The sequence below is a fragment of the Protopterus annectens genome, chromosome 7.part0 (genome assembly GCF_019279795.1).
Source record: "Protopterus annectens isolate FY-2018-M chromosome 7.part0, PAN1.0, whole genome shotgun sequence".
In the NCBI taxonomy this organism is placed as follows: Eukaryota; Metazoa; Chordata; order Ceratodontiformes; family Protopteridae; genus Protopterus; species Protopterus annectens.
The window spans coordinates 986145542-986171915 of record NC_056739.1 but is presented as its reverse complement, the minus strand read 5'-3'; the positions used below and the strand labels follow the sequence as shown (position 1 = coordinate 986171915).

Here is a 26374-nt window from a genome sequence, read left to right as displayed (position 1 = left end):
CATCAAATGCATCATAGCCAAATTTCATGGAGTGTTTGGCAACCTGTATACTGAGGTGGCACATCTCTAGCATCTTCAAGAGGTTGTCCTTGACTCCCCTTCCACCTTAGGCTGAACAAGTAGAGACTCTTGATATTTTAACATGAAAGCTTGGCAGTTAAAAGCTTTACAGTCAAGGGTAGGAGAGATGTACAAGTCCCCTTTGCAAAGTAGGTTGAGAATCTGTCTCTCCCACTCACTAGAAAGGTTTCCTGGATCCTGGACTTGAAAATGTTTCCTTGTTAGACTACAGGGACACTACAGCTATATCAGCTAAAGAGTTCTTGTACAAACATTTGTGGAATACCTGGAACTTGTAAAGTGGTCAGATTTCATGGAATCAGGAGTTGAGAATCTGGCTCCACAGATGCATCATGAAATAAATGTTTCAGTACTTCTAAGACTGGAGGCACAGCAAGGGTCTTTGGCTTAAACAGGTCTGTGAGAACTCCTTTGCCCTACATTTGAAGGTTTTCTTCATCATGTGAAAGGTGTCTCCAAATGAGATTTTCTGGAGGAGAAACACAGGATAGGGTGTCCTTTGTGTCCAACTCAATGTATGAGGGAGAAAGATGTCTGACCCAAATATGGCAATTTATCTACCTCTGAATCTGGGGTGGCCGAGGGATACAAATGCTGGCTCCAGAGACAAGACAGACCACCAGACCAAGTGACAGCACCATGGAGTTTGCACGCAAAGACATGCCAGTAATCATCATGGCAACCTATAAAGGGTTTGGGCCAGAGGTTTTAGCAGCAGCCATCTCCGAATGCAGAGGCTGCAAATATTACACTCTAACCTCAGTGTCACTGAGCCTACAAAGACAGATTCTGAAATGCAGTCATCATTCTCCATTTGGTTCTCCCTAGGTTGTTTTCCTAGTGTTTGAGCTTCAACTAGTGGATAGCAGAGACATTCACTGATTACATGGAGGAATGGGACCAGTCACATGACCTTCTTTCAGTTAGGCAGTCCTGGCGAGATTCTGCATGAAGACAGATTGCCCAGGAATTGAATCTAGCACAATGGGGACAACTGTTTTACACTGTGCTCTGGTCCTAGACAAAAGATGCCAAAGAGGGATGGTCTGTGGAGGATTTCCTTCCCAAGTTCAAAGCAATTTTTTTAAAGTCACCAACAGATATCTGTAAAACACAAAATAGTAATTATAATGCAGATACGAGAGTATCCAATGTGGTACTTATCTGAAACCATAAAGCAAGATGACATACAAAACCGATAAACTGGAACAGTATACAGTTTCCAAACCATGGCAAGAAAACTTGCAGATGGCATTGGTTGAGTCAACTCTTATACCACTGGTAACCTGATATTGGAGTTAGAGGGAATTATCTGAAACCAGGAAGGGGAAGATAGAGGTCAGGAAATTCAGGCCAGCTATCTGGCTCCCTGCTGGCAGGAATCTCAGATTTCATATAGTGAGAAAGTGAATACTGCAAGAAACATCTAATTATATGTCTGAATTAAAAAACATATGACACATGAAAGAAAACAGCCAATACAATAATGTGTATGGAGTACAGTAGCTTGTACTTTGTAAATGGTCAAATGCACTTACATTTTCTGGTATGCTCTTTCATGCTGAGACGTACATGCTTTTTTAAAACTGTAGATGTCACTTATTGAATTGATTCATTAAGCTGATACTTTAGCTTAACATAGCTTATGCTGGACAGCAATGTGTTTACACTTAGCAACTTTTCATATTGTTCATTTTATTTTGCGCTTAATTGCAGCTATCCCTGGCAGTTCAATCATTTTTGAATACAATTTATTATCTATGTATGATATTGAGTAATATATTATCAAGCATATTTCTTTTAGGCTTGTTTTACAGATTAAATTTACACAAACAACACTGCTATTTCACATTTACAGCTGTATTTCAAATGGAGTAGTGGAATTCTTCAGGATCTGCTTGCTTTCTATCATTTTTAACAAAAAAGTTAGAATTGTATCCTTTAAAGTATTAGGAATATTGCTTTAAAATTTGGGGCAAGAACAGTCAAGGTTTTACTAACTGACTACATGGTGTTAGAAGAGGAATACAGGATATACAGTGATGCATGCGTATAGGGGGTGATAATACGAAGCTTACTGGTTAAATATTGGGGGCAGCAGTCTAGGAAGGACAGCACTAATGTATCACTACACATTATATATACTAATTATCTGAATAACACTACTGAAAAATATTGCAACATTCAAAACACCTAGTGAGTTGGCTGGGCCCCTTCTGAAATTTCAGTCTCCACTTGGACCACACATGCTCACAAGCACACACACTTGACTCTCTCCTATAATAGGCGAATAGTATCTCCCCTTTTGTTTTCAGATCCTGAAGGAATGCCATGGGTAAAGGCATCTTACTGGTTCAGCTAAAGGTCTTCTCTGTTTGGTGCATCCTCTAATAGAAATTAGCTCACCATCCAGACCATCTCAAATGCTATATATGCAGGGTCATCACTCTATCCTTAAGAAATTATCACCACTGCAAAACCATTGAAAAAGCTAACTGGCTACCTGTGAAACAGTACGCTGACTTTCTACTCACTTCTCAGCTGTTTAAAGTTAATGTGGTACTCTCCCCACTTTCCCCTAGACTGCTCAAAGAAGCAACAACATTTAACCTTAGAACTCAACCACTCAGGTTCTTTTCTCCAAATCCCCCATGTTATACTTCATTGCACAAACCCTGCTTTCTCAGTCCTTGGTCCCAAACTGTGGTAATCTCTCCCTTCTTTGCTTAAAATCATTCCTTTTAACTTCTAACCAGAACTAAAAGCACATTACAAGACTCAAGGAAAGTGAAGCTCCTCTTCCTGCAGTATTTCCCTCAATATAGCTCACTCTGACTCGACATTTTATTGGGATTCTTGGCGATTGCATGCCAGCTCTCATATCCACTGTGTGTACAATGCTTGTATATACTGCGTTTTGATAGTCACTATGTATGTGTCATGTATCTAATGTGCTTTACCCCCCCCCCCCAGCTGAGACTGAAACAAATCCAGTGTGATCAGTACTCCACTCCAGTTAAATTCAAAAATAAAATAAAATATGTGAGGTGAAGCAAGATGACAGTACAGCCTTAAATCTTCATGTAAGCGGGTAATTTAGCCCACTGCCTGACATATTGGGCCCCCAGTGCTACCACATAACTTGTGTACTTCCAAGTACATTACTCTGTAATGACATATGAATGATGTGTAAAGAAAGTACAGTTTTGTACCTACCATAAATGTAGATGTTCGAGTGCTAATACAGCTGCAGTAATCACATATGGGTTCTCTGCCGTCAGGCGGTCCCTCGGTCGGCCGAATTCCAAAGTCTAGGTCCGGCGTCGGTTGTTGTCGCTTTCTTTCCTGACGTCAGTGAGGCAGGGGTATATAAGACACAGCCAACGCCATTTTCTTCGGTCTTTCTTGCCCCAGATGTCAGGTGCCCCCAGAAGGAAGGCAATACACAAATTATATTTATATACATGAAATGCAATATAATCAAAAAACAGTAGTTGCAAGCAAATATACCATAGAAGGATAACCCCATCAGGTTGTATGAAGAGGGGTTAGACCCTAGGTCTTTACCCAGAGGGGTAGGAGGGAGGGAAACCTGTACTGCAGCTGTATTAGCACTCGAACATCTACATTTATGGTAGGTACAAAACTGTACTATGTTCATCGTGCATACAGCTGCAGTAATCACATATGGGTAGAATCCCAAAGCTACGCTCAGGGTGGTAGGCACTAGGTAGAACTGGGATGAGCCAGAATGCCCTGCAACACAGCAGTGGCAAAGCCTGCTCTAGTTTTGGAATATAAAGGCAGGTGGTAGTGTTTTGTGAAGGTATGCACAGAACTCCAAGTGTCTGCCTCCAAAATATCTTTGGTAGGAACTCCTCTGAGGAAGGCTGTAGAGGTAGCTGTGGCCCTGGTGGAGTGGGATCTGATGCCTGTAGGGGAAGATTTTCCATGATAGGAGTAACAAAACCGTATGCAGTGGCCTATCCATTTTGAAATTGTCTGTTTGGTAACTGGCTTCCCTTGGGCTCCTACAGCATAGGATACCAAGAGTTGCTCTGATTTCCTGAAAGGCTTTGTTCTGTCCAAATAATAACGTAGCTGTCTATGGATGTCTAAGGAGTGTAGGAGCCTTTCTCCTTTGTTTTGAGGATTGGGGTAAAAGGTAGGTAAGTGTATGGCTTGATTTAAAGCTACCCTGGATACCACGTTAGGCATAAATGATGGATTGGTTCGAAGGGAAACCCTATCCTGATGGAAGATGAGAAAGGGCTGCACAGCCATGAGGGCTTGTAGTTCCGATACTCTACGAGCTGAGGTAATGGCCAGAAGGAAAGCTGTTTTCCAGGACAAGTATTGCAAATCTGTTGAGGCAGCCGGCTCAAAAGGAGGCAATGTTAATTTTTCTAGAATGTAATTAAGATCCCAGGCTGGTATTGGTTGCTTTCTTGGTGGTCTTATATTCTTAGTCCCTCTGTGGAACTGTCTTAAGAGTGGGTGAGAGAATAAGGGTGGATCCGTGTTGAACTCTGCAGAAATGGTTGAGGCATGGATTTTTATAGAGGAAAATGAAAGTCCACTGTTCAGCAGCTCAGCTAGATATTGTAATACCTGAGGCAAATTCAGTTTTTTAGGGTCCTGGCCTTTTTTCTCATTCCAAGAGCAAAACCGTTTCCATTTTGCGGAGTAAGCCTTTCTAGTAGATGGCCTACTGGCCTCCAAAATGACATCCTGCACCTCTTTGGGGAGTAGAGTCTGTTGTGGTGTTAAGGAATTTTCCATGCAGCGAGATTGAGTGTTTTCAGCTGACTGTGAAGAGTTTTGTAGCTGTGCTGAGTCAGCAGAAGAGGTATTAGAGGTAGGGGCCAGGGAGGAGTATGTGTTAGGCTCCTCAGTAGTGGGTACCAGTGTTGTCTTGGCCTGTCTGGAGCAATTGGTATCATCTTCGGTCTGTCTGCTCTTGCTTTCAAGAGCACCTTGGGCAGAAGAGGCAGAGGTGGGAAGGCGTAAACTGTCCATGCTGTCCAACTGAATGAAAGGGCGTCCACTCTCCAGGCCTTTGGATGAAAGGTCCTTGAACAAAACTTTTCCAATTGATGATTCCTGTGGGAGGCGAAGAGATCTATGTCCGGCCTCCCCCACGCTTGGATTATCTTTGCAAACACTTGAGGATGCAACTTCCATTCGTGTGGATCTGTCATATTTCTGCTTAGATTGTCTGCTAGCGTGTTTTCCAAGCCTGGCAAGTACTGTGCTTGAAGTTCGATTTGCCATTCCAGGGCCAAGTTCCAAAGTGTCATGGCTAGTCTGCACAGGGGGTATGAATGTGTTCCTCCTTGTTTGTTTATGTACCACATTACTGTGGTGTTGTCTGTTCTTATCAATAATTGTCCTGGATGCAGGAGGTCCTTGAAAGCTGTAATTGCATTTATCACTGCTAGCATTTCTTTTTGATTTATGTGAAGGTGCTATTCCTTTTGGGACCATTTGCCCTGAATGCACCTGTCTGTCATGTGCACCCCCCAGGCGTAGTCTGAGGCGTCTGTTGTGATGACTTGATTTGCTTGAGGCTTGCAGAATGGAAGACCTGTGTTTGTTTGACATGCTTGGGCCCACCATAGAAATTCCTTTTGCAAACATGGGATTATTGGTAGTATTGTTTCCAAACTGTGGCTGTGTTGAGACCATAGGCTTTTTAGGTACCATTGAAGTTTCCTCATATGCAACTTTGCACATGGGATTAAAAGAATGCAAGATGCCATAAAGCCCAAAGTCTGCAGGATTTTCCTTGCAGTAAGCCTGGTACAATTTGCTAGTGTTTTGAAGTATTGAGTTAGTTGCCCCTGTTTTTCTGGCATAAGATAGGCCATCTGGGTGTTTGTGTCCAAGTTGGCACCCAGAAAAGTTATTTTCTGACATGGTGTTAGCCTGGATTTCTCTTTGTTGATTGTGTATCCCAGAGAATTTAGTAACCGTGTTGCATAAGCCAGATGTTCCAGAAGTATGTGCTTGCTGTCCGCTTGGATCAGGCAGTCGTCCAAATAAGGGTAAATTTGTATCCCTTGAAGTCTGCAGTATGCAATTACTGATGCCAGGCATTTCGTGAATACTCTGGGCGCAGTAGATAAGCCAAAGGGCAATGCAGAGAACTGATAGTGTATTGAACCTGCAAGAAATCTGAGGTATCTTCTGCAGCTTTGTCTGATTGGGACATGCAGGTATGCCTCCTTGAGGTCCAATGTTACCAGCCAAAACTCCTTGCCCAGCATGGGAAGAAGCTGCTGTAATGTGAGCATCTTGAATTTTGGTACGAGTAAGAATGTGTTTAGGATGGATAAGTCCAAAATGGGTCTCCAGTCGGTTCCTTTCCTTGGTACCAGAAATAGCCTGGAATAAAAACCTTGTCCTTGTTCCTGAGTAGGTACCTCTTGAATAGCTTTCATGTCTATGAGCTTTGAAATTTGTAGTTGTGCCTCTGCCCTTTGATTGTGTGGCAGATTTGGCATGCCTCTCATTTTTGGGAGAGTGTGAAAATGAAATCTGTAGCCTCTATTTATAACGTCCAGGATCCATTTGTCTGTTGTGACAATATGCCAATTTCTTGTAAATAATGCCAGTTTTCCTCCCAAGGGTGCTGCCAGCTGACACTTGCTTGGCATGGAAAGGACAAAGTAATTGGGTTTGTTTCCTGTATTGTTGTGCACTGTCCTCGCCACCTCTTGGTGCTGGAGTTTGCCATTGCCTGCCTCTATATGATCCTTGTGATTGCCCTCTGCCCCTTGTGCGCCTGTATCTACCTCTTTGGGGCTTGTCCGTGGCTGGAAAGGACCAGTTTTTAGAAGGCCAGTTTCTGCTAAAATGTGGTGGTTGAACCTGTAGAAAAGCTTTGACTGTTTGCATAGATCTGGCTTTTTCTTCCATTTTCCATAGTATCTCCTCAGCATTAGTACCAAATAACACATCCTTTTGTAAAGGAGCATCTAGTAGTTTAGCTTTCACATGATCAGGCAGGATTTGTTCCCTAAGCCATGCATGTCTACGAATGACTGATCCTGTAACAGCAGCTCTGCTTGAGGCCTCTAGGGCATCATAGCCACATTGTAAAGTGTGTTTACCCACTTGTTCTGCACTATGCATCATATCCTGCAACTCCTTCAAATCTGGTAGTTCAGGTTGAGACATTTTATTTCTTAATTGTGATAACAGAAACTGCTGATATTTAAGCATATGAAACTGACAATTTAAGGCCCTCATAGCTAGGGTAGCAGAGGTATATACCTTTTTTACCCACCTTTCTATGGATCTTGACTCTCTTTCTGAAGGTAGTGGATTCTTAGCAGTAGAGGCCTTCATTCCCTTGGGGCCTTGAGAAATGGTTTCAGGGTCAGCATTATGGCTTTTGTAAAGAAATTGGTGAGAGTTAGGAACTCTGTAGTACCTATCAGGCTTGACTGGGGCAGGAGGCAGTGAATCCGGATTAAGGCAAGCCTCCCAATAAACATCATCAAGTACATCCAAGACAGGAGGTATCGCCAGAGGTCTGTGTTGAGGTAACAAAAGAAATTCCCTAAGTCTTTTCTTGGAATCAGAAAAGTCTTGGCCTTCCCAATGGAAGTGTTCCCTCAAGGTGTGTAAGGTTTCCCCAAAAGAAAAATCCTCAGGAGGAGATACTGAAGGAATGGACTGCTCTGCATCCGAGTTTTCAAATGGGGAGTAAGAGTGTTACTCTACATCAGAATTTTCTGAAAAAATGGAGCCCTGATCAGAAGAGGGAGAATCTTCCTCCACTCTGGGTCTCTTGTCTGGAGCAATTAAATCTTCAGCCATTTTAAGCATCTGCTTTTTAGGCATGGGGCCTGTGCAACAGGCCTCTTGGGATGCCTGGCTGATTTGGACTTCATAAAGGCCTTAATGGAAAAGGAAGATGAAGGTCTAAAAACACCATGGGTGGAAGAGGACCTGTCCACATTAGGAGGCTCAACGCTCACAGTGGCTTCAGTGGCTGTAGTCTGGGTCTGGGCCGAGGAACCTGCGGTCTCGGTTACGGAGGACACCGCCAAAGAAGTGTCGTCGGTAGTCAGGGACTGCATAGGCGTCTCGCTGAGAACCGGACCACGTGTAGCCGGCTTTGGCGTGGTGTCAGTGGAGACCGCGGACCTCGCGTGTCGGTCCTTGTCCTTGCGTTTTATGGTCAAAACGGTAGTCGGAGTCTCCAACGACACTTTATAATCAAAGGCTGTACCGAAAAAATGTTGGGCGAACTCCGCCCGACGCTTAATAGTGCGTTTATTGAAAGTCGCGCAAAAGCGACAGCCCGAGACGTCGTGGTCTGGGCCTAAACAAGGTATGCAAAGGGAATGGAAATCCTTATGCGGTATTTGCTTCCCACAAGAAATACAATTGTTAACTTTTTCTGACATCGGTCTGAGGCAAGAAAATTTTCCCAACGGGGTACTTAGCTTTAATGAAGACTTTGGTTTCCAATTTTTCGTAAATTCAGGAGCTGGCTGACCGGCACTTGCGAACTGCTTCTGCTTCGGGCACCGCGCGGCAAAAAAGACTGAAGAAAATGGCGTCGGCTGTGTCTTATATACCCCTGCCTCACTGATGTCAGGAAAGAAAGCGACAACAACCGACGCCGGAGCTAGACTTTGGAATTCGGCCGACCGAGGGACCGCCTGACGGCAGAGAAAGTACAGTTTTGTACCTACCATAAATGTAGATGTCCGACAGGTATGCATCTGCAGTCATAACATATGGGTTGTCCTGCCTCAGGCAGCCCTTCGGTCGGCCGGATTCCAAAGTCTGGGTCTGGCCTCGGCTGATGTCGCACTTTCCCCGACGTCACAGCTTCTGGGGTATAAAGGCATCAGCCGATGCCATTTTCCTCAGTGTTTCTTGCCCCAGATGCCAGGTGCCCTCTAGGCAGGCTAAATTTGGATAAATTTAGAATGTTCCAAACAGTAGCAAAAATATAAATATATACATATATACAAACAAACAAATACACCATAATAGATTCCCCCAGCTAGCTGAAAGAGGGGTAAGCACCCTAGGAATACCACAGAGGGGAAGGAGGGTGGGTAATCCTGACTGCAGATGCATACCTATCGGACATCTACATTTATGGTAGGTACAAAACTGTACTATGTCCTTCAAGGATGCATCTGCAGTCATAACATATGGGTAGAATACCATAGCCAAACTGGGGGAGGAGGTACTAAGATAAGGATGGTGTTGTTAAGATCCCCTGTAAAACTGCAGTTGCAAAGCCTGCTCGGGATCTGGAGTATAAAGGTAGATTATAATGCTTGGCAAATGTATGCATGGAGCTCCAAGTAGCAGCTTCTAAAATGTCCTTGGTAGCCACCCCTCGTAGGAAAGCTGTAGTGGTGGCTTTGGCCCTTGTGGAATGAGGCCTGATACTTTCAGGAACTGTCTTTCCATGAAAGGAGTAGCAAAAGTGAATGCAATTTCCTATCCATTTTGAAATTGTCTGCTTGGAAATTGCTTTTCCTTGCACCCCAGTTGCATAGGCTACAAAAAGTTGGTCAGTTTTTCTGCTGGTTTTAGTTCTGTCCAGATAGTAGCGTAGGTGTGCAAGAGTTTTTCTCCTTTGTTCTGTGGGTTAGGGAAGAACGTAGGCAAATGAATAGCTTGGTTCAAGGATACCCTGGATACCACCTTTGGCATGAAAGTAGGATTGGTTCTCAGAGACACTCTATCCTGGTGAAAAATAAGGAAAGGCTGCACTGCCATTAATGCCTGTAACTCAGATACTCTTCTTGCTGAAGTGATTGCCAGAAGGAAAGCAGTTTTCCAAGATAAAAACTGTAAGTCTGCTGATGCTGCTGGTTCAAAAGGAGGTAGTGTCAATTTTTCCAGCACAAAATTGAGATCCCATGCTGGTAGAGGGGGTCTCCTTGGGGGTTTAACATTTTTGATCCCTCTAAAAATTGTCTGAGGAGAGGGTGAGAGAAGATAGGAGGATCCATGTTGTACTCTGCTGAAATTGCTGAAGCATGAATCTTAATGGAAGAGTAAGACAGGCCATTGTGGAACAATTCTGCTAAGTATTCTAGGATGTGTGCTAGGTTTGTCACTGACATCTGTGCCCTTTGCTGTGCTCCAAATGAGGAATCTCTTCCATTTAGCTGAGTATGCTTTCCTTGTGGAGGGTCTGCGAGCCTCCAGGATAATGTCCTTGACCCTCTGAGATAAGACAGTTTGGTTTGGTTTTAAGCAATTTTCCAGGCAGTTAGTTGCAGTGTTTTCAAGTTTGGATGCAGGGTCTTGAAATTGTTCTGCGTTAGAAGAAGAGGCCATAGGGGTAGAGGCCATGAGTTCGCCTGAGACATGCTTCTCAGTAGCGGATACCAGTGTTGTCTTGGCCAGTCCGGAGCTATTAGTATCACCTTTGGCTGCTCCTCCCTGATCTTCAGTAGAACCTTGTACATCAATGGGAGAGGTGGGAATGCATACACTATTAGGGCATTCCAGCTGAACGAGAGAGTCTCCACCCTCCAGGCTTGTGGGTGGTATGTCCTTGAGCAGAATTTCTTCAGTTGGTGGTTGAGAGGGGAGGCGAACAGATCTATTTCTGGCAATCCCCATTTCTTTGTTATGAGTTTGAAGATGTCTGGATGCAGCATCCATTCGTGAGCATCCGTGATAGTCCTGCTTAAGCTGTCTGCTAGTGAATTCTCTTTTCCTGGTACAAATATGGCCTGCAGCTGGATATTGAGATTCAGGCTTAGGTTCCACAGATCCATTGCCATCCGGCATAGAGGGTAGGAATGCGTGCCTCCCTGTTTGTTTATGTACCACATGACCATGGTGTTGTCTGTCCTTATCAGCAGATGTCCTTGCTGGAGGAATGGTTTGAATGCCTCGATTGCATGCTTCACTGCCAGCATCTCCTTTTGGTTTATGTGTAAGCTTAGCTGTCCTTGAAGCCATCGGCCATGGATACATTTGTCCTCCATGTGTGCTCCCCATCCTAGGTCTGAGGCGTCCGTGGTGATGGTCTGCCTTGGTTTTGGTTTGTTGAAAGGCAACCCTCTGTTGGACTGGCAGGCCTGAGCCCACCACAGGAATTCCTTTTGAAGGCATGGAATGATTGGTATGATGGTTTCTAGACTGTGTCTGTGTTGAGACCATACATTCCTTAGGTACCATTGTAATTTCCTCATATGCAGCCTGGCATGTGGGATCAAGATTATGCAGGATGCCATGAAACCCAGGGCCTGCAGGACTTTCCTTGCAGTAAGCTGAGTTTGTCTTGTCAAAGTCATGAATAATCTGGAAGTTGTTTTTGTTTTTCTTCTGTGAGAAAAGCCATCTGAGTTATTATGTCCAGATCCGCACCCAAAAAGGTTATCCTTTGGGATGGCACTAGTCTTGACTTTTGGATGTTGACTGTGTATCCCAAGGCCTGTAGCAGGTGTATGACATAGGCCAAATCCTTTATCAGTTTTGTCTTGTTGTCCGCTTGTATTAGGCAGTCGTCCAGGTATGGGTAGATTTGAATTCCCTGAAGTCTGCAATGTGCAATTACTGATGCCAGGCATTTCGTGAATACTCTGGGCGCAGTAGATAAGCCAAAGGGTAATGCTGAGAATTGATAATGCTCTGATCCTGCAAGAAATCTGAGATGTCTTCTGCAATCTGGTCGGATAGGGACGTGCAGGTATGCCTCCTTGAGATCTAGAGTCACCAGCCAAGACTCCTTGCCCAACATGGGAAGAAGTTGCTGTAGGGTCAGCATTTTGAATTTTGGCACAATGAGATATGTGTTCAGTGCGGACAAGTCGAGAATAGGCCTCCATTGGTTTTCTTTTCTTGGTACAAGGAATAGTCTGGAGTAAAATCCTTGGCCTTGTTCCATAGGTGGTACCCTTTCTATCGCTTTCATCTGAAGTAAATTTTTGATTTGTCTTAAAGCCTCTGGCTTCTGGGTTGGTGGTAGGTTTGGCATTCTGCTCCTTTTTGGTAAAGTGTGGAAGTGAAACCTGTATCCTTTGTCTATTGTTTGCAATGTCCATGTGTCCTTTGTAATGCAATGCCAGTTTTTTGAGAATAAAGCCAGCTTTCCGCCCAAGGGAGCTTCCAGTTGTTCCCTGGTAGGCGGAATCAGAGTCAAGTCATTGTGTCTGTCCTGTGGTAGTGGTTGTAGTTGCAGCTGTGGCACTACTCCTCTGGTTGGCAGGCTGCCACTGACGGCCCCTATAGGCACCCTTTGATTGACCTCTGCCTCGAGGGCGTCTATTCCTGCCCCTCTGTGCTCTGGAGGTGTCTGGAAAGGACCAATTCTTGGAAGGCCAGTTTCTGCTGAACCTCAGAGGTTGGACCTGTAGAAATTCCTTTACTGTTTGCACAGATTTTGCTTTTTCTTCCACTTTCTTTAGAATCTCATGTGCAGGAGAGCCAAATAAACTTTGTTTCTCCATTGGAGCATCTAGGAGCTTAGCCTTGACGTGGTCTGGCAAGGATTGCTCTTTTAGCCAGGCATGCCTACAAATTACTGCCCCAGTCATAGCTGATCTAAATGAAGCCTCCAGTGCATCATAGCCACATTTTAAGAAATGATTACTGACCTGCTGAGAGTTGTGTACCAAATCCTGAAGGGATTTACGGTCTAAAGGTTCAGGAGAAGAAAGCTTCTTATTCAGCTGATCTAACAAATATTCTTGGTACTGTATCATATGGAATTGACAGTTTAATGCCCTGGCAGAAAGAGTAGCAGATGTATAAACCTTTTTACCCCATCTCTCTAATGCTCTGGACTCTCTTTCAGAGGGTAGGGGATTTTTTGCAGTGGCAGCTGCCACGCCTTTTGGGCCTGTGAAATAGTTTCTGGGTCTGCAGCATGGGCTTTATACAGGTGGAAGTGAGAATCCGGGACCCTGTAATATCTGTCAGGTTTGGCAGGGGCCGGGGGAAGAGAATCAGGTGCAGAACTGACATCATTATACACATCATCAACTACAGTAAGCACTGGTGGTATGGCTAAGGGCCTATGCTGGGGCAAATGTAAAAATGTCCTTAATCTTTTTCTAGAATCAGAAAAATCCTGACCCTGCCATTGAAAGTGTTCCCTCATAGAGTGCAAGGTCTCCCCAAAGGAAAATTCTTCAGGAGGGGAGGCCGAAGGAATAGAATCTTCAGCATCTGAATCCTCATAAGGGGAATAGGCCCCTTCCTGATGGTCTGACAAATCAGATCCATCCGTGGAGTAATCAGAGGAGAGAGGTTCAGAGGGTTCAGTCCTAGGCCTTTTGTCTGGTGGAGGTTGGGAGGCCCTGTCTGGGTGAGGTTGGGAACCCCTGATCAAGGATATAAGGTCCTCAGCAAGACTGAGAATCTGAGAACTTGAGGAAGGCCTCTGAGAAGTAGATTTGGCAGGTAAAGCTTTTGTAAGTTTGGCAGCTTTAGCCCTGGAGAAGGCCTTAATAGACATAGAAGCTGGGGGCCTAGCTGCCCCACATACAGGTGTAGAAATGTCCAAAGGAATGGTGTCAGACAAATCTTGAGCGCTAGCTTCAGTAGGGATTTCTGAAGCCGACTTAGCCAGGGGCCTCTCTGGCCTCGGTTGTCGGAGGTATGGTTTCTGTCGTAGAAAGAACCGAGGGCTCGGTTTCAGCCGAAACCGAGACACTCGCGGTAGGCCTAGCCGTGGTTTCAGCCGAAACCGCGGGCCACAAGTGTCGGTCCTTTTCCCTGCGTTTTTTGGCCAAATGCATAGTCGGAGTCTCCGACGGCATTTTATATGCAAAAGCGGATCCGAAAAATTCTTCTGCAAACTCCGACCGACGTCTAAGAGTCCGTCGGTTGAAGGAGGCACAGGCTAAACAAGCTGATACATCATGGTCTGGGCCTAAGCAAGGAAGGCAGTAAGAGTGGAAATCCTTATGAGGTATTTGTTTCCCACAAGTTAAACAATTATTTACTTTGTCTGACATCGGCTGAGGCAAGAAAGAGTCCCCAACGGGGTACTTAGCTTTTTACGAAGTCTTCGGTAGCTGAAATCTCTGGATCTGACCGACCGGCACTTGCGAACAGCTTCTGCTTCGGGCACCGCGCGGCAAGAAAGACTGAGGAAAATGGCATCGGCTGATGCCTTTATACCCCAGAAGCTGTGACGTCGGGGAAAGTGCGACATCAGCCGAGGCCAGACCCAGACTTTGGAATCCGGCCGACCGAAGGGCTGCCTGAGGCAGGACAACCCGTATGTTATGACTGCAGATGCATCCTTGAAGGACATCCCATATGTGATTACTGCAGCTGTATGCATGATGAACATCAGTAACTTGTGTAGAATGGTGTAAGCAGGACATCATTATGGTAGGTAGTCAGGCATATAGTATGCTACCCCTTGCTGGTAAAAAAATATCATTACTTCTGCTCTGATTATAAGAAGTCGTTTTTTGCCAAAACAAAGAAATTCCTTTGGGTAAACTGTCATACTAGAAAAAAATAATTAGAAAAGACAAATTAAAACATCAAAGTTTTGCTATTAAATTTTACTCTGGGCAATAAGAACTTCTAACACTGGACAACAATAAATTATTCTACAAGCATGTATGAAAACACTTCAAAGAACAAAGAAAATATTGCTCTCACGGTAGAAAGAATTTGTATCACTGACTATAGCGAAGTTGTAGAATTTTTTTAAAAAGGTTCTATTAATGGAGCCCCACTCCAGTACAGATAAATCACAATAGATCTCTGCCACTACAGATTATAAATACAACAGTTGTCTGCCACTATCTATTAATTTCAGAACACAGTCTCTTATGTCATGGCTAAAGCAAGGACCAATGCTGACACTTGTCCAGATGGGCTTGAAGGTTATTTTCTCAGTGCGATCAAAAATGATATTCTCTCATGTCTTGCATACCTATTTCAAAAAATTCTATCCAATGGTTATGAACACATATCTCTCAAGATGTTTTCATAGATCCAGGTACACAAAATAGGGGCTAGGAGAAACGTACGCAGATACAGACTATCAGTTTAACACATTAAATCGGCAAATATTTTGACACATCCTTATTAAACTTACCCCACACTGATCCCCCATCCCACTGCCTGCTGAACATCTGACCCTGCCTTGGTCCACTGGCCCATTTGTTCCCCATACATCAGGGTGAAAGCCAATTGAGAACAGCCTTCAATGAGACCGCCATGGGGTTGTCCAGTTTATTTTAGCTACTCTTTAAAGCCCTAACCTCTTTGAGCATGCCCAATGACATGCTCAGGGTTTAACTTGTAATGGGCAACAACAAAAGCATGTCACCAGCTTCCATAAATGATGCAGCCTCTCAGGACAGCTTTGCCTACTTGAAGCCAGTGCCCCAGTGTGGTCTCTTGTCACCACTGGGGAGTATCTATGGGACTGCACACCCCAGAAATGCAATACTGCCTCCTCCTCCCTAAGAAGAGGGACACGGGTAAAGCTGAATCATTCTCCACATGTCAGCTCCAACAGGTGACTAAGCAGCTAATCAAACTCAAATTGCCTGGGTTGTACTCAGGGTATTATCCCAATACACTGTTTGTAACACTTTCTGGATTAGTTGTGACAAGTCAGCTTGAGTCATCTTCTGTACATCCCTGTATTATAAGTGCCATACCTCTTACCTGTCTCTTTTTTTTTTTTTTGCAGAACGACTGATTTTCCCTCCTATTTTTGCCCAAGCCCTGTAAATTTTAGTAAATTATTGATGATTACTGTCAGTCAATAATGCCAGAAAAAATGTCATGCTTCTATTTGGTCAGAAAATACATGGTTATGCAAAACCTGTTTTACTAACCTAATGAAATACAATAAAATTTAAAAAATGTCCCGATTCTGTGCCTTTGTCTCCCCAACCCCATTACTTTTGCCTTTTTTCAGAACTTGTAAATAAAGATGTTGAAAAGTATAACAAATTTAGTTTTTTTTTTAGTAATTTGCTCGATGCCACCTGTGTTACAATCCCTGACAGTGTTATTGATCTACAATTATCAAAGGCATTTGACTGTCTCTTATTTGCTTATGGATAAAGGTTATCAAGTGAATCATCAATTGGTTATTGTACAGTTCTTTTCTCATTAAGGTAAAGGAACTGTACACCTATAAAAAGAGTTACTAAGGGATTCTCATTGGTCTGTTCTGGTACTTCTCCAATTTAATATATTTTTATCCAGTTTTCCATCTATGGACTGGCAAATCAACTGACACCTCTAAAGTCAGTTTTATGGCTTCCCCATCTCAGTGATGAATTTGCTCAGTGATTCCTGAATTCTCTTTTTCAATGTGCCTCAGACAAAAAAAATGAATGGGAAGAAATGTAATATTTTACCACTTTAGTAAAAACCAAAAAAAAAAATCCATATTTAATAAGCAATCAATTGCCGAAAGATGATTTAGGGGCCCCTGGTATCATGTTTGCTGGAGCACAACTTTGAGGCCAGTGGAAATATTATTCTGAAATGTCTGGTATCAAGTTTGTCATTCAGTTATACTCAAGAAACATTTGATGGATACTGAAATGTGTAATTCAGTCAATAAGAAAAACATTTAGTATTACAGGAACCACATTTGGAACATGCTCCATTTAGATGTTTGACAGGCTGCTACTTTACCAGTTTTCAGCCCTAGCCTCAATAAGTAGGCTGGAGGTCACATACATGATCTACGTTCATTTGGCTACAGATTCACTAATAACTTCTAAAGGAGGTTTTGAATCCACAAAATCCACTCCTACTGTAACATTGTAGGACTGCGTCATTGTACAATGTATGAACTATAACGGTTCAGTGTGGAGTACATGCACAGCCAAGTTAAAAAAAAAAATGGGAGATACAACATTCTCATTTAGGACACAGCTGCACCAATACGGTAATTGGATAAAGCCCTGACTATCGTCTAGGTTTGATATCAGCTTGAGTGATTGACACTGCAGTAGGGGAGAATGGGCATGAGCTGTCTGGGGGGAGGGGTCAGGACCCAAACTGTCTCAGCCATCACTACAAATATCAGCCCTATTGGAGGACAGTGATAGTTAGGGTCAACAAGAGCATGGCCACTCAAGCCAGTGACAATAGCACTTGATGGCTGCATGCATGGGAGTATGACACAGACTGCTTAAATGGCATAGAGGGGTCCCTCTAGTGACATAGATGCCCACGTCAAACACCCAAGTAGAGGGGTAAGGGCCATTCACAAGAATGGCTCAATGCCAAAATGCTAGTGAGAGTACCCAACTTCCCATTGTTTGCATGGATGATGGCCATCTGAATGGCCATCACTCTAGAGTACTAGCATAAAGGAGATCCCCACATCCCTAAGGTGTGGTCTTGAATCTAGCTGGGAGTGGGTCAATGGTCAGCAGGACAGCCAGAGTGGAAAAGGCACCTAGAAAAAAATATCATTTATTACAGACTGACAAGCCTTATGAATCAACATTTACTTTAAACTACAGCTCCCCTTCTCCTGTTGAAGCTATACAGTACATTCCTATGAAGAAGCTACAGCTCAAGTCCCATTACAAACCACAACATTTACATCAGTTGTTCTGCCACATGAAAATATCAGTTAAGATGAGAATAAAATATTATGTAAACAGAAACCCTTACCAGCTACCTGCAGGGCAACAGCAGCACTTTGAAATGCCTGAATTCGAACAAAGCAGGTGAAGCTCGTCTCATCACTGATCTGAACTTTCTGTAAGAGCAGAGAGGCATTACCATTGGGAAGTTCCATGGGGAAGAGACGAGTTCTGTTAGCATAGCTGTCACTTTGGTCAGCAAGTTGGTCACTCCCTTCAAAATATTTATGAACCACTTTGCTTGTGTCTGTGAGCTGCCAAATAATGTTGAGATCCGTAATGTTAAAACTTGCATCAGTAGTGAAGGAGCAGTTCAAAGTAACGTCTTGCCCAAACATTGCAATCACTGGGAAATCTGGAACTTTAACATCCAGGGCAGCTGACAAAAGAAAATAAATACAATTCAGAAAAAAATTCTTTATCACAGATTGAACTGATAAACATATTTAGCATGCTTCTCATTGTAGGCATAGTGCATGAACCAGACATTATGTTAAACAGTACTTGGAGATTAATAACTTTGTGTTCCCTAATACATACACATATTTACCTAGCGAAGGAAGTAAACTAAAAAGTGCACAAGGAGCTATTTATACAAATAAAGTAAAAGGGGAGTTGAATAAACTCTTACACAAGAGAACGTAATACAGTACAAGTGTTCACAGTTTCAAAACAGCCAAATCTGATAGCTAAGTTAGTATTTCTTTATATATAACAAAGCTCCATATATTTACTTACTCCAAGGAGAAACAGTTTTCATGCTTTCTGCAATCTTATCAATTATGACATCAGTCTTCACACCTCTGTGATCAGTAACAGCCTCATACCCATAGTTTGCTAAAAATATCCTCACGTTTGAATTTCTAGGGTGCTGCATACTTTTTTTCCAGATAATCTCTACTACACTTTTACTAACAGTTATTGTGAAAAGAAGGTTAGCCTTTGAACTGTAGTACATGAAAATGAGCTGAAATCCTGCTTTCCATAATACATATCTGCAAAGTAAAGTATTTATAGTGTTTTTTAAACAGGTAAAACCCATTAGATAAAAGATCTCTTTTCAGTGTTGATTTAGATGAACTAATCTGGTTATCTGACTTGCTCAGAGCTTGCAAGTAGATGCTGCGAGGATAAACTCACAAATTGGATATAGCCCATTAGCAGCACATGTTACATCAAACTACACTGTTTTATACACATTTTATGGGCTACTTAAGCATGAAAAGCTTTCTAAGTTTCCTTCCAGCTGTTCAGTATGCAATAATTCAAATGTTGGCATTTTGCATACATTTTGGCATTGTCCCCAGTGAAGAATGTATGGTCTTGTATTAATGAAAAATGCTGACACTTCAGTATTATAGAACATAATTACATAATTTGCCATGACAGCAGTGTGTCTTAAATTTGAGATTGAATGCCAATAAATTTATTATTTATAATACTACCTTCTTTACACAAGTTCTATACAACAACTCAGTAGACCTATCTTCTTGCATAAGAAAGTAATTAAATGTACACAAGCCATTTCTCAACTTCAAGAAAAAAAAACTGTAAAGCCTAATGGCTATGTCTACATCAAATTATTACTGACCTATCCTAACCTGGAGCTGAAATTTTATGTAGTGCTTGAAGTGCTGTGATTATGCTCTGATAACAGTTAAACATCATCCTGGTTCAGAGCTACTGTAGCACAAGACCTGACCTTAACACTTGGATGGTGCTTAACAATTGTTAAGCATCCCCTATTTGCTACGATTAACTAAAATCTGACAGCACTGACCAGTGAGCAGCAGCAGCAGAAAATGAATTGGCTTTGCTTCAGCTCCATTTCTGCCTGCTGTCGGCTACATTACAGCCACTGTTGTGAAATTAACTGCTTTCCTTACACACATATGAACATAAACCTTTTCACTGTTCGAGGTGAATTTCTTGGCATCCGTCTCAAACACATAATGCACGCATTATAATCAGAAACCTGATCGTAATCATATGTTATACTCAGTTGTTGTGCTTGGGCTTCTTAGTTTATGTTACAAATACTCTGCAAATTGTTCAGTTTAATTGTTTTATTCTCCATTAACTAAGTTTCCTTTTGCACATTTTTGCAGCCTAGTGGACCAGTTCATTTTTTGCTTTTGTTACACACTAAAAAACATTTCATAAAAGACGACTGCAAAAAGAAGAATAGCCTAAGCAGAAACAGTTGCACCTTTTCCTTTATTCAATGTTTCTGTAAAATGTATGTTTCAGCAAACATGAAGTTCTCAACTACTCAAAACAGACTGACTGATAAATCACATGATTACTGACAGATTTCAGGTCAGTTAACTGGGTGGACCCTGCTTAAAAAGGAAGCACAGGAAGAAATGTTAAATATAACTACAGCTTAAAATAAAGGCAACTATACTCATACTTCTCAACCTCTTAGAGCAAGAAATCTGGACAAAGCTGTAAATAAAAGTGGAGCAAAAGCCCAAAAATACGGACAATTTTTAAACATTGCTTTTACAAACTCAAAATTGATAGAACAGGCTTTGTAGTACCATGAATTTTCTGAAGGGCTTGAAGTCTGAAACTCCTATGTCCATCTTTATTTTCTAACTTCAGTCTGTAATGATTTGCCACTAATTTGCCAGAAAACCAAAATTTTATGACAAATGGACCAAAATATGAGGGAAAAAAATCTGGACATTCTGAGAAAATCTGTACAGTTGAGCGGTATGAATTATACTAACTATGGTTATGATCATACCTCTTAACCTCTTAGAGCAAGAAATCTCAACAAAGCATTAATAATGGGGGGGGGACAAATACCCCAAAATAGGGACACTTTTTAAATATTGTTCTTACAAACTTAGAAAGTAGGTAAAATAACAGGTTTTGTATTAGCACAAAATTTCTCAAGGGTATGAAGTCTGAAACTCAAATTGGCATTATTTTCTCTCTGTAATCCTTAGCAATTTGCCAATAATTTTCCAGAAAATGGAAATTTTATGAAGAGACTAAAAATATGAGGCAAAAATCTGGACATTCTGCAAAAATCTGGATAGTTGAGAGGTATGGTTATGATATAACAGCATACATATGTGAAATTCTTTACTTAATGATAGTTCTTAAAGTAACACATACTCTGCTTGAAACTATAAGTATTATGCACAATTGACTTGAACTTAATACATAAATGTTTGATTTTAACAATCATTTGGAAGCAGAGACTGCAGTAAGTAATAGCAACACAAAATGGAATAAAAACTGAAGGAATGTCATTGATTGATGAAACACAAAGACATACTCGGAGGCTCTAATAAAAAAACTTACCAAAACAACAGAGGCTCCCAAAGCAGACATCCAAAAATCCACCACCTCAAAACAAAACACATGCAACACATACTTCAATAAATCAGTGTGTCGACCAATCGCAGCCCTTAAGGCCAAACACCTTGCCTGATACACTAGTAATAGGTGACGCCATAGTCAGACACACTGATGTCCCACTGACCAGGCTGAACAAGGAGAAGGTGACTGTGAGCTGTCTATCGGGAGCTAGGATCCGCCACATAACACACGCACTCAGGTCACTCCAAAGCAAGTACAAATATGACTCCGTCACTGTCCATGCTGGTGTGAATTACCTGAGACGTACCTCCCTGGACTACATGAAAAGAGACATAGAGGAGCTCTCTGATTATGTAGCCCAGGCTGGTATGACCCTGACCCGCATCTTGCCCTCACCAAGAATGATACTGTTAGATTTTATTAAATTAATTATGTTGTAAACATGCTGAAAGAAAAAAGGCTTGCTTAAATGCAGAAACAGAGTTTAGTAATATGTGATCAGCAGTCATACTAAATGACCATGGCTTGGAAAAGGAATCTGCTGAATGGACATTTTTTCCCTTACAGACTTAAAAACAGGATGTATACAAGAGCAAAAATGCAAAATCTGCTTTTAAAGAACACTGACATGTTTTTCTGCATATAAAAAATGGACACAATATGTTTCCTAAAATAACAGGATGGACACAATATGTTTCCTAAAACAACATGATATGTTTATGACACTGTGACAATGTGTTTTCTCAAAAATATGTTTTTCTGCATGGAAAACAGGATATGGCACAAGAACAGATGTTTTTATACACAGATCCAAATAGAATACAGAACAATGTGTTTCCTCAAAAATATGTTTTTCTACATGGACATCAGGACACTGTTACAGGATATTCACACTGTCAGAAAAGCTGGTCTCTTACAAGACATTGTTAAACAAGGAAGCTTAGTATTGTTTCTACAGGATAAGCAATTCTCCAAAATAGAATACCAAGGACTAAAACTGTATATAAAGAGCTGTATAAATCCAGTTATGTTAGAGGTATGGTAGGGACTCATGTGTCCTAAGGTAAATGTTATATCTCTCACATCATCTGTAGTATATGAGAAGTAAAGTTGGAACAGTACTTTTAAGCTGCAACGTTTGTCCAGTTTGATTTATTATAAAAGTTATTGGTTACTGCTCTTAAAGACAAGCGCTGCAAAGTATATTCTCTCATCAGTGTATATTCTGCAAGTTTCTGTATGCAACAGACTGTGAATGCAAATATAACCAGACTTTGAATTTTAGCAGAATCCAGCCAGCAAGACTGAGTGTCTTAAGAACACTTCAAATCCATCCCACAGCAAGTAAGCTCCAGCAAGAAGCAAGCAATAAGCTCCATGTAATTTTTTCAATGGCAAGCTAGCCTGCATTTGAACCTACAATCTGCATTTAAACACAGGAGGAGTAATGGTAAGCCCTACAGAGGGTCACTTCAGTCAAATTGCAGTAACTAACATGTGTGCGTATGTGTAAGTCCTAAACAGAATTATTCCAGTTTATGCAGCTTGCAGTAGTAAAGTTTTTTAGACGTCTACAATCTGGAGTGAGACTAGTTCAAGAAATTCGCAGTGCCATAAATTCTTCAAGAAAAGGTGAATGTCCACTAGCACAGTAGTCCGCTGCCTGTTGTGCTTCACCAGCTTCTCAAGTGACTCTGAAAAATTTCTAGCCATCTGCAATAACAGCTTGATCACCTGTTGTCTTGCTAATTGGTAAGATTTTTTTTCTGTGTCACATATTTAGTGTGGATGATGTTAACAGTTTGTATATTCTTAAGATAGTTTGTATACTAGACAGTATGGATATTATTTATAATTCATGCAGGAGTAAACCAAACTTTAGTAAATTGCTATGTTGGTATACACAGCACATCAGTAAATGTAAAACCTTATTAGGGCAGGTTGATAGTAAGGCATTATGCAAATGTATTACAATATTTGACTGGTATCTCTAAGAAAACCATGTGGAATATGACAAATGTTTATTGTGTGCTTCAACAAAAACTGCATTTTGTGTATTATGCCATAAAATAATATTGCATCATATTGCTAAAAAATAGACTGTAAAGACAGATCTGAAGAATTAACTAAGGGTAAAGTGTTTCCATTACATTCTGATGTTGAACAGTTATGTCCTGTCACCACATGTGAGTCAAATCAGTTACTGATAGAACCCCTAGTACATTTTGTTACAAAGGAATGTAATAAACTTCTAAAAGACAGACACAATGAGTTCAGGAAGCTTAGACAAGTTATACATACATCTTTTCAAAAGTGCTTAGGAGTTTCAGATTCAGCAGAACAGGCTCCTGAGACATATCAAGCAGACTATAAGGAAATTCAACAGCAGTTGCAGGATAAAGGAAATAAATTAGCTGAACTGACAAAGACTGGGAACGTCCTGCATATACAGTTAATCTGTGCAAAAGAAATATATTTTATAATATGTTTATGTTTTGAAAATGGTTAAACATACATGGTAGGATGATAGAGACAAATCATTTTTTAAATGTTTTACTTTCATTCAGTTAAAGCAAGACATCTATCAGTACTACAGTAAGTACAGCATATGACTGCCATTCTTAGCATAGTCAAAAGGTAAACAAAACAGTTATAGTGCATAAAATTAAATGAAAATAGTTAATAAGAATAAAGATTTAAAGTCACAAGACTGACATGCTTGTATAAAGATATACAGATACAAGGCAGACATGCATGTATGTTCTTTTCATCTAGAGTACATTTGTTTACAATACACAAAAGCAAAAGGCAGACATCAGCAAATATAAATATAAACATGTTAATTAAGTGAATATCTATTTTGTTTTTTTTTTACATTTTTTTTATAATTGTATAGTAACACCAAACAGTTAAAGTTCTGAATTTAAAAAAAAAAATCACAGATGGTATTATTCAAACAGTTTTTGTAAAATTAATGGCAGGACAGTTAAATAGTTAAATAAATAAAAAAAAATAAAAAGTACTGAAATCCATGTAAGGTAACTGTAAAATGATGTCTATTTATGTTGTATAAATGCATAGTTATGCAAATCACAATCACATTAAAGGAAAAATGCTAAAAGAATTAACTATAGTTTACAGAGTATGAAATGTGAGCTCAGACCTTCCTAGACTGAATGAATAGTTACAGGAAATGCTGGAAAGATAAGATAAACAACAAGACTGATTGCCAGGCAAGTAGCTTGAGTTTTTCTAAAGCATCATTGTTATTAAAACATACTTGTTAAAATGTTTACAAGCAACACTATTTAGTAATTGTCATAAAATGCCACAATTGTGCATAGATGTCACTGATAATCTATTTGCAAGTAAATGTTAAAAGGAAAAAAAAAACCTCAGTTCCATCAAGTACAGCCAGCAAATGGGATATAGTATATATACAGTTCAAATCAATTGTGCAGGAGGGTGTAAATACCTACAAATGATCAAATCAAATAAAAGTCCATAGTTTGTTAGTAACCTAATAAAATACATGTACAACCAAAGTGTTGGGCTGACATGCATTCTATTCTCACAGCATAAAGCAGATAAACAATAGTGCAGTACTACAGGGGGAGGGGTACTTTCTCAGTTTTACACTGACTGTATAAGCAGTACTGCACAAGGGTCTGAAATAAAGCTACAGAAAAAATAAACAACAAGGGTCTGAAATAAAGCTACAGAAAAAATAAACAAGGGTCTTAAATAAAGCTACAGAAAAAATAAACAACAAGGGTCTGAAATAAAGCTACAGAAAAATAAACAGCAAGGGTCTGAAATAAAGCTACAGAAAAAATAAACAACAAGGGTCTAAAATAAAGCTACAGGAAAAAATATCTCATTCCTTCTTGACAATACTCTTTTATGGGGGGAAAAACAGGTATTAGTGTATTAGAAATACTGGTAAACTGGATTAAATCTGACAGGATAAGATATTTTACAAGTTGTTAATAGCTATCATAATGGTTATTATTGTATTGTTTAGAATTAAACTGTATTTACAACCTGTTAAATTGTAAAGCTATACAAGAGATGGTTAAAAAACAAGAGAAAATTTAAAATTACTTTATTAAAGCTATACAAGAGAGAATAAAGATATGCAAAATGCATAAATGTTTCTAATAGCAAGAATGGTCACTATTTTTAATATGTTTTTGGCAAAACAATGTTGGTATAAAAAAAATCAATGTTTCTAATTGCTGAGTATGTAGTTTAAAATAACAGGACATATGGATATGGTATCAATTCCACTAGATATTTCTAAAGAGACATAAACATTTTCCAAGATTTTGCTTAATATTAATGTTATTAAATTTGTAAGATTAGACTAAATGTACTTTACAGTCTTTGTATGTACAAATGTAGAAAATTTCAGTACAAATGATAGTCTTTGTATGTACAAATGCAGAAAAATTCAGTACAAATGAAATTAATGTCTAGTAATAAATATGTGTGAAAAAAACATATTTAAAGAAAACAATGGGTCTAGGATACCTACTAGATTGAAATGCATAAATAGCAAACAGTCTGTGTAAATACATACTGATCAGGATACATTGTAATAAGTTCAAAACTAATTTGTCAAGTTGTAATATCACTGGTTTTACCCCAGTAAAATAATTGCTTTCAAATATTTATTATCTAAGCCCAGTTCAGTACTTTACCAAGATGTTAATGAGCAGTTCAAAGACATGACCACAATGTTATGGTTAAAATTACATTGAAATTGTGTGTTTTCAGTAGTGTATAAATGCTTGCAGTAGCACATGGTTACTGTCTCTTATAGTTAATTCAACAGTTGCAAAGAGTTGATGAAACAGTTCTAAGTCATAAATGAAATTCTATGATTGCAAAAGAATAAATTGATCAAGTTAAACTAAAGCAGACACAGCTCATAACTGATAAAATAGTTTCACAGAATGGTCTGCAAAAGAAAAAGTTGTTAAATACATTCAGTTTTGGTAGTGATACTTTAATATCATTGTAGTAACTATGTAAAATTGCATTTTGATTTGTTGTATCAAACTAAAGGTTTGTTTCTTGTGTTTTCTATATAAAATGTTTTGAGTATGTTTAAAAACAGAGGGAATTGTTAGATTTTATTAAATTAATTATGTTGTAAATATGCTGAAAGAAAAAAGGCTTGCTTAAATGCAGAAACAGAGTTTAGTAATATGTGATCAGCAGTCATACTAAATGACCATGGCTTGGAAAAGGAATCTGCTGAATGGACATTTTTCCCTTACAGACTTAAAAACAGGATGTATGCAAGAGCAAAAATGCAAAATCTGCTTTTAAAGAACACTGACATGTTTTTCTGCATA

The 26374-nt window shown here is 40.3% G+C and overlaps 1 protein-coding gene across 1 annotated transcript in view; it reads right to left on the bottom strand.

Moving 5' to 3' along the window:
* Positions 1 to 26374, bottom strand: part of CD276 (CD276 molecule) — an 842378-nt gene that overhangs the window by 538505 nt on the left and 277499 nt on the right. Inside the window, exon 2 of the mRNA XM_044076361.1 lies at positions 17704 to 18054. Coding sequence (XP_043932296.1) covers positions 17704 to 18054 — 351 coding nt within the window. The remainder of the gene's footprint in view (positions 1 to 17703; positions 18055 to 26374) is intronic.